At 35.5% G+C, this 18,097-nt stretch overlaps 1 protein-coding gene across 2 annotated transcripts; it reads left to right on the forward strand.

The window, feature by feature from the left end:
• The first annotated feature begins 3,398 nt into the window (after positions 1 to 3,398).
• On the forward strand, positions 3,399 to 15,551 carry LOC131951155 (histone-binding protein RBBP4). Of its 2 annotated transcripts, none has more exons than XM_059313450.1 (15): positions 3,399 to 3,510; positions 7,656 to 7,803; positions 7,922 to 7,972; positions 8,283 to 8,398; positions 8,622 to 8,795; positions 8,898 to 8,952; positions 9,242 to 9,302; positions 12,760 to 12,852; positions 12,942 to 13,009; positions 13,121 to 13,247; positions 13,360 to 13,437; positions 13,636 to 13,712; positions 14,204 to 14,261; positions 14,349 to 14,459; positions 14,657 to 15,551. In XM_059313450.1, exons 1-15 carry the CDS (start codon positions 3,492 to 3,494, stop codon positions 14,723 to 14,725), a joined length of 1,305 nt encoding a protein of 434 aa, XP_059169433.1. In that variant the 5' UTR covers positions 3,399 to 3,491; the 3' UTR covers positions 14,726 to 15,551. The 2 variants fall into 2 exon arrangements, with proteins under 2 accessions (XP_059169433.1, XP_059169434.1); XM_059313451.1 differs by having other exon boundaries at positions 3,411 to 3,510; positions 8,304 to 8,398.
• The last annotated feature ends 2,546 nt before the right edge of the window (positions 15,552 to 18,097 follow it).

Below are 18,097 nucleotides of genomic sequence, written 5' to 3' on the forward strand. Positions count from 1 at the left end.
GGGGGGGGGCAAAGTATATAGCGTCTCGTGTTGCGTCAATTCGGCCAATGACAAAACGGCCCCGTCAAAACGACCCCGACAAAACGGCCCCGTCAAAACGACCCCGTCATATCGGCCCCGTCAAAAGGGCCAGCGACATATGGACCCCGTCATATAGGCTCCCGACAAATAGGCTCCCGTCATTTAGGCTACCGACAAATAGGCTCCCGTTATATAGGCTCCCGACAAAAGGGCTCCAGTCAATAAGGCTCCCGACAAATAGGCTCCCGTCATTTAGTTTTTTCCACAAAACGGCCCCCGTCATTACGACTCCCGACAAATAGGCTCCCGCCATTTAGTTTCTCCACAAAACGGCCCCCGTCGTTACGACTCCCGACAAATAGGCTAGCGTCATTTTGGCTCACGACAAAAAGGCTCCTATCAATTTGGCTCCAGACAAATTGACCACTGACAATACCGTTTCTGTAGAGACTAAGTCGCCCGGCAAAGCGGTCTCATTGAATATGACACCTGTCAGTGGGACCCCTTCATCAACATTCTTTAAAGTTAGCTTATCCAACACTCTTATGTAATACAACTAGGGGCGGAACTACAGTGCCGCCAGACCCCGCAATGAGGGGGTGGGGGTGGGGGCAAGCCCTTTAGGGGCCCACAGCCGACCATAACTAAAAAAAAATATATAGTTAAAAAATATAATTTTCTTGCATTTTTAACTTGATGATTGTTATGTAAAAAGATTACTATAGCTGCGATTGGATTATCTTTTTTTCTAAAGACACCACCCCGCGCTCTTGTATTCTTTTTCCCTTTGTTTTTAAACCATTGTGAAAGCCGAGTCCTCTTTCTCCTACAATCAAACTTATCAAAGATAAGTAAACGTTCAAACCACTTCCATGACTTATTTCCTTTTTTTAAAATAGTCAAATAGGGGTGCCCATTAGCTCCTTTAAATAGATTTGCACTAAACAAATTAAAAAGTAATTACTTCTCTTAATAATTATTTTTTATAAAGTACTTACTAAAGAATGACATTGTACAAAAAGGAAATGCATTTAAAATTAATAACATAAATACAAAAAAAAAAACATAAAAATAAAACGAGACACCATAACTTATACAAAGCTTTCATGTTTTATATACTTTTGACCGACTAGAGATCAAGAGATCTGATAGCAGAGATAAAATAAACTAGATAGTCAAAACAGACTATAGCACTTACACACATGACATGTTGTAATTTGCTTAAATTGAAAAGAAAAAAACAATTATTTTTTCAAAACCCGAACAGGCCAGCAGTGAGAATCCTATGTTCTTATTGTGTGTTAGATCTAGATCTAGATCTAGATATAGGTATAGATATAGATATAGACAGGGGCGTAGCGAGGTGGGTGCGGGGGGTGCGGACCGCACCGGGTGACACCATTTAGGGGGGTGACACCAAGGCAAAAAATAGCAAAATATATAGAGAAAAATGATAATTCCACTTAATAGAGTGATTAATTAGAGTGTTAAATAGCCTTTTAAGAGGTGGGGGGGGGGGGGGGGTGCAAATCGAAAGTTTGAGGGGGGGTGTGCAAATCGAAGGTTTGAGTGGGGGGGGGGGTGCAAATCGAAAGTTTGAGGGGGGGGGGGTGTAAATCGAAAATTTGTCCCCGGGAAGGGTCGTTGCGCCTCTGGGGGATGACACCATAAAGTGCCGCACCGGGTGACACCCGACCTCGCTACGCCACTGGATATAGATATAGATATCGAATATTTTTGCGGGGTGGCCCATTTTTTCTAGTTCCGCCACTGAATACAACGCATGCATCTCTTGTTCGGCAGGCCTTATTTTTATATGAGTTTATCTATTATAAAATATAGTATGTTTTAATTTAAGGGTCATCTATCTATGACATCCATAATTGAGTCGATAGGCTGTTCCAACTCTGTGTGTGGGGAGAAGGGTAAAACGCTATACCTTCCTACCTGCAGTATGCTTGTAGGTTATCAAAACAAGATGCTGTTTTCATGTAAACATCATGTATATCATACATTTACACTTCTGTGCTCGCTTTTAAGCAACATATCTTTTCTGTTGTAAATTAAACATTATTCAAACTTTAGAATTGGTGGAATTTAGCTGTTAAGGGCTCGATTTGTTTGTGAATTAATGTTGGTTCATGAAAAACAATTTCGTTCGGGCATTCAAAAGAATTTATAGTGGTATTGGAGGTAGGACAAAATAGTTACTTTTATGCCAATAATGGTCATTCATTGGTCTGGAGCCAATATGTCGGGAGTCATTTTGTCAAAAGCCAATATGTCGGGAGCCCAATTGCCTGGAGCCAATATGTCGGGAGCCCATTTGTCGGTAGCCAATATGTCGTGAGCCCATTTGTCGGGAGCCAATATGTCCTGAGCCTATTTGTCAGGGGTTAATATGTCGGGAGTCCATTTGTCGGGAGCCTAAATGTCGGGAGCCCATTTGTCGGGAGCCTATATGTCGCAAGTCAATATGACGGGAGCCCAATTGACGGGAGCCAATAAGTCGGGGCCCTTTTGACGGGGCTATTTTGACGGGGTCGGTTTGTCGGGAGTCGATTTGACGGGGTCATATTAACGGGGCCGTTTTGACGGGGCCGATTTGTCCCTGGTCGTTTTGACAGGGCACCATAGCGTCTATTTGTATTTCATTAAAACAAAACAAGCTTCTTCTTCTTTAGATGCTTCTTTTTCGATGATGTATGTGACGTAGCGAGGTTAAAATTACGCTAAATATTTGTAAATAAAAAAAGCTTCACTTAGGGACGTCGCAACTGATCTTCTATAATCCTGCAGTATTTTTTTCCGAAGTTATATCTACGTTTCTTCATCCTATGCTTTTTTTTTCGAGCCCTGGGCCTCGCTATACCATAGGGACCAGTGTTTCTTCCAGACTTTTTTCTCCGGGGGGGGGGGGGGAAGGGGGCACTTGGAATTTTCGGGGGGGGGGGGGGGGGGCGGACATTGTTAAAAGTATATATTTTCTATATAAATTATATAAATTTCATTTCGTTCGGGGGGGGGGGGGGGCGGTAGATTTTTTTCGAAGAGATGCCTGGAAGAAACTCTGATAGGGACTCTGTAGAATGAGTAGATCAAGAAAGTCTAGTACTAGATCTTAGTTCTAGATATGGTATAGAATCTAGCAGTTAGGCTACATTACATAGCTTTAGTCACATTTTAGTGATAACAAGAAAATTATTAAAGATCAGTTTATAAAGAATTTGACTTCATGTTTTAAAAACAAAACTAATAGTATAAACCAAAATACATTTTAATCATAGCGATGTTTATTTTTTATTTTTTTTTTAAAGGAAATAAAATGATTTTTTAATATATGTTTGTAAATCGAAACATTTCTATGACGCTTAACGCCATTTTTACATTTTGTGCTGGATTGAACTTTCCGGGCTTGGCGCGAGCAAATGCCCCCGTGTTTACTGACAATAAAATAAAATTATAAGAAAATGACTGACAAAGAAGCCGGTACGCACATCTACTTCTTAAATTCAATAATGTGTACATTCTTTTTCATAGTTAGGATTTCCGTTTGCTATAATACTGTTTTATTGGGATAATTGATTAAAAGAATTTTTTATAGATCTAGAGTCTAGACTAGAATCTAGTCTAGTTATTTTGTCAATGTACTTGCCCAATCTGCCTCGTTATGAAGTGTGCTAGAAATCTAGACTCTAGATCTAGTCAGGCCTTATCGTTTTTGTGTATGTTCTGTCTAGATTCTAATCCAGTTTCTAGATCTAAGATTGATGTATTTTTTTTTATAGATTCTAGATCTATAAAAGTTCTAGATTTTAGTTGGCCCATGCAAAATATTAGAGATACTCACTAATTTTAAATTTCGTTATTTTTCGATTTAAACATTACCAATGGAAACTAGAGATCAATCTCTAATCAATCAAATACTTAATTTGTTGAAAATAAACTCATTTGGAGCTTAATTACTGATTTTTATTAATTGGCCACTCCAAGCATTGCAAGCCAAATAATCAGTGACAACCAGATCGCCATAGCTTTTCTGAAGAGACGAACTCTGCAGGGTTGACCTTGCAGCTGATTTGATTTTAGCAGAATATGCACAGTACATTTGATTTTATTACCGCATTTCTATTCGTATGTACACTGTCTTCGTCAGAATAAAAAATCACGTAATGGAATTAGATCTAGATCTAGAATTTTTAAATATTTTTATTTAATTTTTTTTTAAATGGAAGGGTGTTTAAAAAGGAAAACTAAATTCAAATTAATGAAAAACATGTTCAAGAATATATAGTATAGATCTAATCTTTTTAAAGATATTCAATCCCATGCATGTTTTATTAACTAGTGTAAGTGTTTTAGCAATGCTTAATTAGGGCAATTCATAAAATATAGCGATGTCATTGTAAAATTAATCTAACCCTCTTCTCTCACTTGACTTGGGACAGGTGTGTTATTTACAAAGTTTTGTCTATGCTCAGTTTAAAATGTAAAGATTTGTAAGTATTTGATTTATTTTAAAAAACACTGCAATAGTATTCAAATTCATCAAGTTAGCGAGAAATACATTCTAAACAGCGTCACGGGCAGTGCGCGTGACAGACATCTCGCTCGCTTAGTTTTGTCAACCAGAAAAGTTAGCCTATCAAATACAATTAATTAGGCCTATAAAATAAAAAGAGGCCAATCTCATTAAAATGATCGCCTGTGAGCAAAGATATATGCAAATTACAAACATCGCTAGCCCGCCTGCGTTCTTTTGTCAACCAGCGAGAGAAAACTCATAGCACAGTGTGCGCATGCGCTAAATCTAGTCCAAGTACTTTGTTATCCCAAGTTATAGGCCCTAATTAGTATTATAGGTCTAGATTAATATAAAGTTCAAATTAAATGTATTTAATTAAGATGTGTGTCTATTTGATTTTTCAAATGTCAGCGCATAAAAATTAATCGCCCGAGAGCGAGAATTAGGCCTATGCCTATGCATTCCAAACATCGACACAGACCACGTGTGTCAAACGACTCGCTCGCTCGCGCTGGTTTGTCAGCGAGAGAGGCATCGCCCGCCACAGCGCGGGCACAGCACACATGTCCTAGTCCATGCGTACTTGGTTTACTTAGTACTAATTAGTAATGTAAACTTAGACCTAACGCTAAAATCATTTAATTTATCTATCAGGCCTATAAAATCGTAATAATATTAACATTATTAAGCCTAATAAATGCATCAACGAAGACCAGTGAAAATATTATAATTAGCCTAATTAAAATTTATGAAATCAATAAGAATTAAGACAAATTAATTAAGCTATAACAAATTTGAAAACAAATAATGAGGCAACGAAGACCAGTGAAAATAATATTATAATTAGCCTAATTAAAATTTATGAAATCAATAAGAATTAAGACAAATTAATTAAGCTATAACAAATTTGAAAACAAATAATGAGGCAACAAAGACCAGTGAAAATAATATTATAATTAGCCTAATTAAAATTTATGAAATCAATAAGAATTAAGACAAATTAATTAAGCTATAACAAATTTGAAAACAAATAATTAGGCCTAAGTCATTAGCCTAAGTAAGCACACAAAGACCAACGCTCACTACTAGATCTAGATCTAATTCCAGGGATCAACAAAAAAAAAAAATAACAGATCGTTGTGGTTTAAGGGTTTTTAGAGTCATAGTATAATCCAAAAGTCAGGTGAAATATCCATAATTAGGCTTAATTAGTCTAATTACGCTAGCAAAATAAGCTGAAAAAGAGTGTCAAGTGAAAAGAAAACACAATTATATAAGCAGCGAGAGGATACTACTGTACAGCTTCCGTAACAATAGCGATGACGTCACAATAAAAAATAACGTGCTTTCAGTGACCTTTTTGCGATGCCGATTTCTTAAAAGGCGAACATAATATTTACAATTTTTTTTCACTAAACGATCAATCTAATAATACTCTACCTAGGCATGCAGTTTTGACACCTTAGAGACCATTATTTAAAGTTTTTGAGCTACTCAAACTGTACCCATGTTTACGTTTGACCTTTCAATGTCGGAAGCAAAAAAAAAAAAAAAAATCTGCCAAAAAAAGCTTTGTCATCATTAGATTGCTTAAAATACGCGAAAAAAACGCCATTTTTCGCGTGATAATTATTTTTAAAGTTAATGTTAAGGTGGTCTCTCGACAAAGCAGAAAAAATTGCCCAATCGTAGGCCAAGGTGTGGTAGCCATGTTCTGGTTAGCAACCAAGGACGCTTTTAAGTTAGTGAGTCTCGCTACAAAATATTAGTATTTTCATTAGGCCTACTAGACTTACTAGGAGTACTAGACTAGTTACTAATTATTTTATCTAAGATTGACATGGGCACCTAAATTTAAATTAAATGTAACAGAACTTTTCCTGCATTCCAAACCTGCTCACTGTTCATTCTTCATGCCATTCTGATTCATACCATTAGTACCAATTCTGATACTTTGCTAGATTCTAGTTTATAAATGTAGAAGTTTATTCTAACTAGGACTACTATAGAGTACTATAGACTATAGACCTAGATTATTCATGAAAAATGCAATTTACGGGTGTGGGGAAATTGCGAGAAGCGAAATGGCGAGGCGGGAAAAATGCGAGAAGGGCGCGAAAACAGTAGGTCACGTGACTTTTTTGTCTCGCATTTTTCCACAAGCAGATACTTACGCAGGGTGGTGTTGAAATGCGAAAATTTCTGCGAAAAATTTACCGCACCCGATTTTCAGTGGTATTTGGTCCAGACTTCAAAGACGTTTCATTTACATTGTTAAAACTTCCGATTTTTCTGTCGCTAGACATACTGATGATTTGTCAACTCCCCCCATCTTTTGTGTCGACTTAGAATACCACCTTGTTCGAAACTGACGGAACTACCACCGACGATAGATCAAGTTCTGTCTTTTGTGTGGAACGCCGAGGCCGCCTGATTTACCGTCTTTGAAGATCGCCGTGCCCGGATCCGCTGCCGCCGCAAACATATTTTCTATTGTTGCATAGAAATTTTGTATTATAGCCGCCGCCTACGATTTTTTTCTAGCTTTTTTTTACCATATAAATCTAAGCATAAGGAAATGCCTACATCATTTGGATACAACAAAATAAAGTGATGTCACCGATATTATCAGTTGCTCGTGCTATATCGTAAGCTATGGGCCTACTTCAAATATTTTTAAAACCAAGTTGAACTTATCTGAATGTTTTGGTTTTGGTGGTGGTGTTAATCAGAAAAGCTGGCTGAAATCAGAGTCAATGGCCTATATAGCACATAACATGTTGAAACATACTCAAATGTGTTGGAGGGAATTAAAAACGCAGAAGAAGAAGCCAGTCATGTGACATTTCAAATTTTGTCTCACATTTTACCCCCATCTGATTGGTAGACACTTATTAATCTGCAAAAATGTTGACTGCAGCCCAGTTATTATTATATCATGAAAGTGTTTATAACTATACTACTATACTATAGTGAAAAAACAAAAGCCCACCTTTCTTGTAGTGTTATATCTTCTGACATGTTTACTGCAGTTCATTATTCAGGTAAATTTAATTGTTCTCAAGCTCAATTTTAGTAAAAAAAAATTTAAAATTTATTTTGCAAACAGAAAATTTTGACGAAGCTGCAGAAGAAAGGGTTATCAATGAGGAATACAAAATATGGAAAAAGAACACACCCTTCCTTTATGACCTGGTGATGACACATGCATTAGAATGGCCAAGTTTAACAGCACAATGGCTTGCTGATGTCACTCGGTAAATTTGTTGACAGTGTTTAGATTAGAATATATTTAAACCAGCAGAGCAAAATGTTTGTCTTTTTCTATAGGGCCTATTAGTTGCTTTAAAAATATTTTTAAAATTATGTTTTCAGACCAGAAGGCAAGGATTATTCATTGCATCGATTAATACTTGGAACTCATACGTAAGATCATTATTTTGTTTTATTTTACTTTATTTTTTACTGTTCTTTTTTTTTTTTAATTAACCATCTGAGCTATAGCTTTTGTTCAAAGTGCAAAATCTTACTTATACAAATGATAATAAATAACAAAATAAAATGTCTTGGTTCTGAATTTGAAGAGAAAAAAATGTGCCTTTGAACAAGTTACTCTGATTGGTATTTTTTTTTTTCTTTAATGTTAAATTTTTAGACTGTAGAATTAGATTGTAGTGATTTTTCTGTTGAAACAAGAGACGTGATTGTAGTTTGCTATTGCGCCTCACATTAACAGAACTTCCACTGCATCTTCCAGTTCGGATGAACAGAATCATCTTTTGATTGCAAGTGTTCAGTTACCTAATGATAATGCTCAGTTTGATGCATCGCATTATGATAGTGATAAAGGAGGTAAGCCATATTTCATATAGTATCGTTTTTTCATTAAAAAATTTTTTTTGAGAAGTAATTAAAATAAATGATTATGCTGTATTAACAAATTGTTAAAAAAAATGAATTTGCACTGTTTAAAAAAATATTTTGAGATGTTATTAAAATAAATGATTATGTTGTATTAACAAATTGTTAAAAAAAAAATTATTGCACTGTTTATTTCTCATTTTTCAAACTCTAGAATTTGGTGGATTTGGTTCGGTTAGTGGAAAAATTGAGATTGAAATAAAAATAAACCATGAAGGTGAAGTTAACCGTGCAAGATACATGCCACAGAATCCATGTATCATTGCAACAAAGACCCCATCTAGTGATGTGCTGGTTTTTGATTACACTAAACATCCTTCAAAACCAGGTATGGGAAATTTCAATTCAAAAGATATCAATAAAATATTTTTTTAAAAAATCTTCAGCCTTTTGTAAATTTCATGAATGGGCTTTTGTTTTGTTTTTTAAGATCCAAGTGGTGAATGTATTCCAGAACTACGATTAAAGGGTCATCAAAAAGAAGGGTATGTTTTAGTATAATTCTGCTTTGATTAAATCACATATTACATCTTTGCTGTTGATAATGTAAGGTTCTCTATAATTAAATTATGAACATCCTGGCTATTTCCAATGATAAAAAAGTCCACAGAAATAAAGTTAAAAATATAATTTAATTTTATAGAGAAATAATAAATGTTTGATTATTAGGAAGCAAACTCTGTCCTTTATTAGACTGTAATTTTTTTCTATAGTGATTCTGATATCTGACTGTATAAGTGTGTGTGTATAAACAATCTGGCTTTGTGTCTACAGATATGGCCTGTCTTGGAACCCTAATCTCAATGGTCACCTACTGAGTGCTTCAGATGATCATGTAAGTTGTCGAAATTTGGGCCTTTTAGTGTGTTGTATGTACAAGTACAAATAGATTTTCTCTATATATACAGGTTGAGAGCAACTTATTTGATTTTCTATTCAGCTTCACGTGCATTTATTTTTCTGGAAAAGGAGTGTGCATACATGCATACCGTTCCCCTTTTTGACCTAAAAAGGTTATTCCGTCATCCCGATTTTGACTCTGTTCTGATTTTCAAAGTAATAAACTGAATTGAAAAAAGGCAGGGAAAAGTGATTATCTCCCTTATTTCTCTCTCTCCGTTTCGTAGTTAACTTACAATATTTACAACTAAAGATAATGTGGACAATCTAGCCACTGAACATTTTTTTTAGTATACGTAGTTAACTTACAATATTTACAACTAAAGATAATGTGGACAATCTAGCCACTGAACATTTTTTTTAGTATACGAATTGTAGATTTCAGGGATGTGACTTTTCCGAATTTTAGCGGAATTCCGACTTTTCCGTTTCAGTTGCAATTTTCCTCCGCTGATTTCATTTTCGCCGAATTTTTCCGCGGATTTACGATTTTAAACCGATTTTTTTACGAAGTTTTAAAAATTAGGGGAAAAAAAAACACTGAAACGGCCTACATGCGCACTCCACATGTTCGTACGGAAATTTTTTTTTGCGCTCAGTCCTAGGTTGCGCTAGATAAAGATTAAATTTAGATCTAGGTCAAGATTCTGAATTTCTGCAATTTTCAGAATTTTTCGGAACGCACATTTTTTAGTCCAAATTGTCCGTTGATATTTTCAGTTAAATATTTATCAAAGATTCTGGGAAAATTAATTTAAAGTAATGCCGTTCTTCAAATGAATTAACCTCTCCAAAGGCTATCGATATAGCCTAATTCATTTTTCGGTATTTAAGCGCACTCAAATCTAGTTGGGGGTCATCCATTTATGACGTCCACACATTTTTTTGGATTTTGGACCCCCCCCCCACAAAAATCTACTTTTTTTCCTTATAAAAGTCCATATGCGTCCACAAAAGTCAGTTTTTTTTCGGACCCCCCCCCCCCGCGTGTGGACGTCATAAATGGATGACCCCTTTCTCTCTGATTCTTTTTTATCTCGCTATCTCAAATTGCTATTGAAATCCTAGCTAAAGGTGACTATGAGGACTAGACTAACCCGCCCCTCCTTGTAGCAACGGTGGCTCTTGTGACCTCACCATGACCACAAGTACGTGTGATACTGCGTGTGGGGAAAAATAAAAATGACGTCACAGTCAATTTCAAATAGCTGTTCCCGCAATAAACCTACGTATGCTATAGGCCTACAGATTAAAAAAAAAACTGAACGCAACGTGACTCCCACCGTGTCTTGTTTGTGGAAGAAAAAAAATACGATACGGACTTTTTTTAATAAGGGGTCTTCCATAAATAACGTCACACTCTTACGGGGGAGGGGGGGGGGATCCGTAATTTAGTGACGTACGATGGAGGGGGGGGTCAGGTAGTGTGACGTCATAATTCTGTATTTAAAAAAATGTTAGAAACTAAATTTTAGCCGCGTTCAAGAAAACTTTAAAGAAAACAAATTGTAATAGAAATTGATTAAAATAATTTAAAATACCCTATGTTGGTGGAGATGAGTTAATATTTAAAAAAAAAAAACGATGTTTAACAAGAATTCAAGTTTGATGAGAAAGGGGGGGGGGGGAGTCTGGCTATTGTGAGGGAGAGGAGAGGGGAAGTAAAAATCGTCAAAAAAATGTGACGTCATTTACTACGGATGACCCCTAACAATTTACAGTACAGCTATTCCAAAAGCATAAACAACAGACGTAGCTTAGCTACCAATTGGTTAACTTTAGTTCACATATCAGACCCTTTCTATTTTCAGCTAATCTGGTCGATTTTATTTTCTATCACATGAACCTAAAAATTTTAAATTACAATTAATTTAAATCTAGGCTCTTTACAGTTGATGATTAACATTTGTACCATTGTACATCTTTAAAAGAATGTAAGGCATAATTTAAATTGATAACAAGAGTACAACTAGACCAGATTAGTAGAGTTTAAATTAGTTTAATGTAAAAATAAAACTTTTTTGCCACTTTTGTTACATTGTAAAAAACAATTTGGTCACATCCCTGAATAATGAAGAAGTGGTTTTTATATTAAAAATACAATATTTTACATCTAAATCTGTTCAGTTTGTATAAGTACTAAAAGGGTATCCAATATTTGGGGTCGCGCACAATTCTTGATATAGCATATTTTGACCCAAAAAATTTCCTAATTTTTTTTTAGAGCCTGGTCACATCCCTGAGATTTAAATTATGCCTTAAACATGTAGGGAGAAAAATACAATTAAACCATGACCTATTTTGTAAGTTGTAACTTAACTAGTAACTACAGTATCAGTAAGAAGAAGTAACTAGGTCTTAGCTCTTAACTTATATTTTTATGTTATATATGAAGCCTTCAGCATTAATCAAATCAATAATGTTATGTCAAAGCTATGGGTTTTGTTGGGGGGGTCTCAGGTTACTGGTTAACCTTTTACTTTCTCATATATACGAAGTGTAGAGAAAGTCTTGTAATCGTGCAAAAAAAAAACTTGACATTTTTGTGAATCTCGACGTTTTACACCTCCCTGAGTCAGGAAAACATAGTTTTGCAATCTTGTCTGTGTGTGTAAACACGATAACTTGAGTACCATTAAAGCTAGGTTGATGAAATTTTATATACAAGTATTCTATCAAAATCATAGATCCGTATCAACTTTTGAGCGATTTCTGGTGACCGGAAATGGAACTTTTTCTATATATCAATTTTTCAAAAGCCTATAACTTGAGTACTATTTCAGATAGATAAATGAAATTTCACTTGTAAGTACAAGATCTAATTCTCTGCCTTCTTTCAAATTTTGAGTAATTTCCTTTGACCGAAAGTAGTAATTTTCGCTAATTCCGAATTCTCAAAAAACGCATGTAATTTATAAAGTACTAATAATCTGCACTATTATATACATTTTGTTTTGTGTCCACCTGGTGTGCAATTCTTTTTTCTACGAGATTCTATTTTAAAAAGTTTAAGTAGTTAAAAATGGATTAAAACTCATGACTATATCTCTTGTTGTTTTATATAAGAATATTCGAGAAAGTTTAGGGGAGATCACTTCCGGTTTATTTTAATGTAAGCTGACATTAAGTAGTATTCAAATGAAGCCTAGAGACTTGTTATATATGACTAGAAGACTACTTATGTCATTAGATTAATTTTTAATAAATTATTTTTATTTTTGACTTAGTAAATTAACGTCAGTGCGTATGTTCCTCTTTTTGGCTTCAAATTCCTCTTTTTAGACATGACTGTTCCTACTTTTGGCTGAAAAGGGTAAGCCTGTCTGAGTGTGTGAATGGTTGTTACCTCACTGAGGTGTAAAAACTTATGCTAAAAGTTTATTTATTTACAGACAATATGTTTGTGGGATGTAAATGCTACTCAGCGCCAGGAAAGAGTGATTGATGCAATGACAATATTTACAGGTCACACATCTGTTGTTGAGGTACACAATGCTCTATTTTACATTAGTATTTTAAAATTATTTAAAAAGTAGTGCTATATGAAGTGTTGAAATTTTATTTTATTTTTTAGGATGTTGCTTGGCATTTGCTTCATGAAAGTTTATTCGGTTCAGTCGCTGATGATCAGAAACTAATGATGTAAGATATATTATTTTAATTTAAGGGTTAATTTAATTATTAAAGGTTTATAAAAATTATTATTTTTGAATTACCAAGGTGTTTATAATTTACTATGTTTTCCTTACCCAGTTGGGACACAAGGTCCAACAACACAAGTAAACCTAGCCATACAGTTGATGCTCACACGGCTGAGGTGAACTGTCTGTCATTTAATCCTTACAGCGAGTTTATTTTAGCCACTGGTTCAGCAGACAAGGTAGGATTCAAACTTTTACAATATTTACTATTTAAAATAATAACTATTGTGTTATTGGGTTTATTTAAATAAAGTATATTTTACTTTTAATTACGTCTGTGCCTTTTCTTAGACTGTTGCTCTTTGGGACTTGCGAAACCTAAAGTTAAAACTTCATTCATTCGAGTCACATAAGGATGAAATTTTCCAAGTAAGTTCAACTAGCAAAAGTAGTTCATAAAACAGCATTTTTTTAAACTACCACTTTGAACAAACAATAACTAATCCCCTCATTTATATAATTTTTTTCTGTATAGGTTGAGCCCATCAGTTTTATATATCTCTATCTTTTGAAATGTTAAGAATTGGTTAGTTGAGTATCATTGTTTTTTTTTATTGTTTCCCTTAGGTTCAATGGTCACCACACAATGAAACAATTCTTGCCTCTAGTGGTACTGATAGGAGATTACATGTTTGGGACCTTAGGTATGTTAAATATTAGTTGGTGGGTGGGTAAAGCGCATGTTTGCCAAACCGAAAGGTGCCAAGTATTAAACCCTAGACAGATGAGTTACCTGGGGACAGCTACCCTTCTAGGAGAGAAAACTCCAAAATCAAACAACTGCTGCTTTGTAGTTCGTATGGAAGGACATAATCTATGGAAGCAAATCCAGAAAGGAAAGTCAAACTGCCTAGGTGGTGCATTACAGGTTGACACATAGCACTTAATTGTGTTGAAGGAAATCATGTCCTCATTACAATGAAAAATGAAGAAGAAAATATTGCTATTACTAATTTTTGCTTGTTGCTAAACTTTAAATCTGTTTTAATCTAAATTAGCAAAACCTGTAGGGTTTTTTCCTTTGAAATTGTAGGAATTTTATGAAATTGTATTTTGGAGATGCCACTTGGGCATTGATACCTGCTAATAGTTTTCTTCAGCAATGAAATTTTACTATTCATTCTATTTTTTATAGCAAAATTGGAGAGGAGCAATTGCCAGAAGATGCTGAAGATGGACCTCCTGAGTTATTGGTAAATTAGCAAATAATACATAGTTAAATCCATTGAGGTTATTCATATACAGGTTGTTGTTACAATTTAAATCCATGTCTATTCCAGTTCATTCATGGTGGACACACAGCAAAGATATCAGATTTTTCTTGGAATCCCAATGAACCATGGGTGATTTGTTCAGTGTCTGAGGACAACATCATGCAAGTTTGGCAGATGGTAAGGATGTAAAAGTATTTTCTTTGCCCACATAATCCCTTTGTCACAACATCAGATAAACTGTACTTCATCTATTTCATGCACCATCTGGTCTTGCATGGCACTTAATTTGGTTTGTTCCTTGTTAAAGTGTTTACTATTCCTGGATTTTTAAAATTTGATTACAGTTGTGACAATTGTTTATTGACTTTCTGTAGGCTGAAAATATTTACAATGATGAAGAACCAGATCAGCCAGTGGGCGAGCTTGAGGCCGCCACATCATAACCTGAACAACCATCACCATCTTCATCCTGGTACTTTGATTTATGTTTGAATGCTAACTGATGTACATCATTGTTGTTGGTCCTTTGCCTCTGAAGTCAGATTAGTTACTTTTTATAATATGTCTTGTTAATGTTTTCAAAAAGAAATTTTTTTACTTCACATTGTAGAAGGATTGTTATTTATTTCCCAGTGTGCTCGTATTTTGTAATTAGCTCAGTGCATCTGTATCTTTTTATGGTTTAGCATGTTGTTTATTTTCAAATTCAGTTTATCAGTAGAACATTAAGAAAATTTATTTGGCTTTTAATCTGCTGTGCAGCTGGCTATTATACTATTTACCAATAGTAGCATTAAAAAAATTATCCAAATTGTGGTCATAAATTTTATTATCTGAATCTATTTTAAAATGAGTCCATTCTAACCTAAATAATTTTATGTACAGGTTTTGCTTTTGTAAATTTAATTAACTGGAGATGGAATTACTTGAATATCACCTTTGTTGTGCTTTAAAATACATCAAATATCTCTACTTCTATAATACAACCACACAAGTGGGATTTGTGTATACATTTGTACTCTGACACACATGACAGAGGTCTGAGTTTTTGTTGTTTTGTCAAAGATTAACTTTGATGGACTACTGGTGTTGTCTAGTTAATGTTATAAATAGCCATTGATTTAATTAGAATCAAAACAATTTGACTTCAGGCAAAAAGCCTTGTTCATTGCTCCATTGTGTAAAATACTATTTCATTTACTGATACATTTAACATTTTTAAACAAGCTCTTATTGTTAGTTTTGATGATTAAAACCATGTCAATTATTGTTGTTATTTTGATGAGTCTTTAGAATGAATGAGTCACTGGAGGTGGCTGGGTTGAACTGTATTACTAGTTGAGTTGTGAACAGCAGTTAATAAATTGACTAACCAGCTGCGTGTACCAATTGGAATGTCAGTGACCGGAAAGCAAATATGACGGCATAGGGCTATCTAGTCACCAAACTTTAATTAGTTTTTTTTTTGACATCTCTTAATTATAAGTGCTGCAATTCCATGGGGTTTTGATACGAAGAGTTGCATCATTGGGCTTGGGTGATACAGCAAATTAAGCTGAGGATGTGACATAGACCTCAAAATGTTGCAAGGGCAAAACCAAAGCTAATGCTTCCTTTTCAATGGTGGAGTAACTCTTCTGGTTGTCATTTAACTTTCTAGAGAAAAAAGCGATTGGATGGTCAATCCCTTGGTTGTCTTCCTGAAATAAGACTGAGCCAATGGCTAAGTCACTTGCATCAATGGCAAGTTTAAAAGGCTTACCAAAATCTGGTGCAGCCATAACAGGAGCATTAGATAAAAATGATTTAATGTCTAAAAAACTTCATGACATTTAGTTGACCATACAAAATCAACACCTTTTTTTAACAATGCAGTCAGGGGTTCAGCAACAGCTGAAACATTTTTACAAAACCGCCCGTAGTAACCTGCCATCCCAAGGAACTTTTTTATTTCTTTACAATTTTTGGGAGGAGGCAACTTCACAATAGCACTGACTTGGGCTTTGATAACCCAAATAGGTGAAGTTAATTTCTGACAATTTTCTGAAAAGGTTAGTTAACTGAACAATGTGTTCTTCAAATGAATCAGAATATACTACAATATCATCCATGTAGGCTTCACATTTGTCAATGTCTGCTATTACAGAATTTATGACACGCTGGAAGGTCTGCCCAGCATTTCGCATACCAAAAGGCATACGTTTATATCTATAAAAACCATTAGGGGTTACAAAAGCAGAGATCTCTTTAGCACGGTCTGATAAGGGGATTTGCCAATACCCTGACAATAAATCAGTTTTAGTAATAACCTTTGACTGACCAATTTTATCTATTAAATCCTCTATTCTAGGCAATGGGTAAGAATCAGCCTTGGTAAGTGCATTGACTTTTCTAAAGTCGGTCACAAATCTGAAAGATCCACCGTCTTTCGGGACCAATAGGCAGGGGGAACTCCAATTGCTAAAACTGGGATCAATGATGTCATTTTTGATCATGTAATCAATTTCATTTTTCATAATAATAGCTTTTTCTGGGTTTAACCTGTAGGGGTGTTGTTTTATAGCCTTAGCCCCACCTACATCAACATCATGAGGGGGTACCTTTGCTTCTTTGGGAATATCCCCAAAAATGGAGGGAAAGGTATCAAACAACTGAGACAATTTTTGGCTTTCCTCAGTGGACAGATGTACTAGGTGGTCATTTAAATGAGCCAAAAACGAATAATTTAACAATTTTGGGGGCTTTGGCTTGTCATGTATAACATCATCAGAATCATTAGATACACATAAAGGTAAAGTAACCTTAGCTGTGGAATAAAAATTGGTACTATCATCATAGTACCTTTTTAATGAGTTAACATGGTACACCTTCTGTTTCTTCCTACTGTCTGGAGTATTGATAACATAGTTCAAATCACTTAATTTTGAATGCACCGTAAAGGGTCCACAATACCTTAGGAGCGTTTGTGAGGTTCGGCACCAGAACAAGAACTTTCTCGCCAGGTTTGAATGTTCGTTTTTGAGAACTTTTGTCATACAGTCCTTTCATCCTCACTTGGGCCTTTCTTAAGTTCTTATGAGCTAACTCGCACACCGCTTTCAATCGGACGTGAAACTCGTCAAAGTTCTCCACTGGATGGTTACTAGTACCTGTCCAACGCTCGTGGATCAGCTTCAGGGGACCACGGACAGAATGACCGAACACAAGCTGAAAAGGTGAATAACCTAGAGATTCCTGCACACAGTCTCTAGCGGCGAATATAATCCAGGGAACAGCTTCATCCCACTGAGTATTACTTCGAACGAAAGTTCTCAGCATGGTTTTTAGGGTCTGGTGAAACCTCTCAAGAGCACATTGAGACTGAGGGTGATAGGCTGAGCTGGTGACGTGGGTAATGCCTAGCTTGGCTAGCACTTCTTGGAAATGATGGCTGGTAAAGTTGCTGCATTGGTCGGTTTGCACAATTCTAGGTAATCCGAAAGTAGTGAAGAACCGGGTCATGGCTCTGACTAGTCTTTGCCTTTATGTTCCGCAGGGGGAATGCTTCGGGAAAACGGGTACTTGAACACATGAAGGTGAGTAGGTACTCGTTGCCCGCCTTGGTTTTTGGCAAAGGGCCAACGCAGTCCATGATGATTTTGGAGAAGGGTTCTTCTAACACAGGAATCGGATTCAGCGGGGCCTTAGGAATTTTCTGATTGGGTTTCCCGGCCAACTGACAGTTCGTGCAACGTTTGCAGTAACGCGACACATCATTTCTCATTTTCGGCCAAAAAAACAGTTCCTTGATCTTCGCCATTGTTTTCGTGACCCCT

Source organism: Physella acuta, unplaced genomic scaffold (assembly GCF_028476545.2).
Source record: "Physella acuta isolate Inbredline_101_S28 unplaced genomic scaffold, ASM2847654v3 ptg000802l, whole genome shotgun sequence".
Taxonomy (NCBI): Eukaryota; Metazoa; Mollusca; class Gastropoda; family Physidae; genus Physella; species Physella acuta.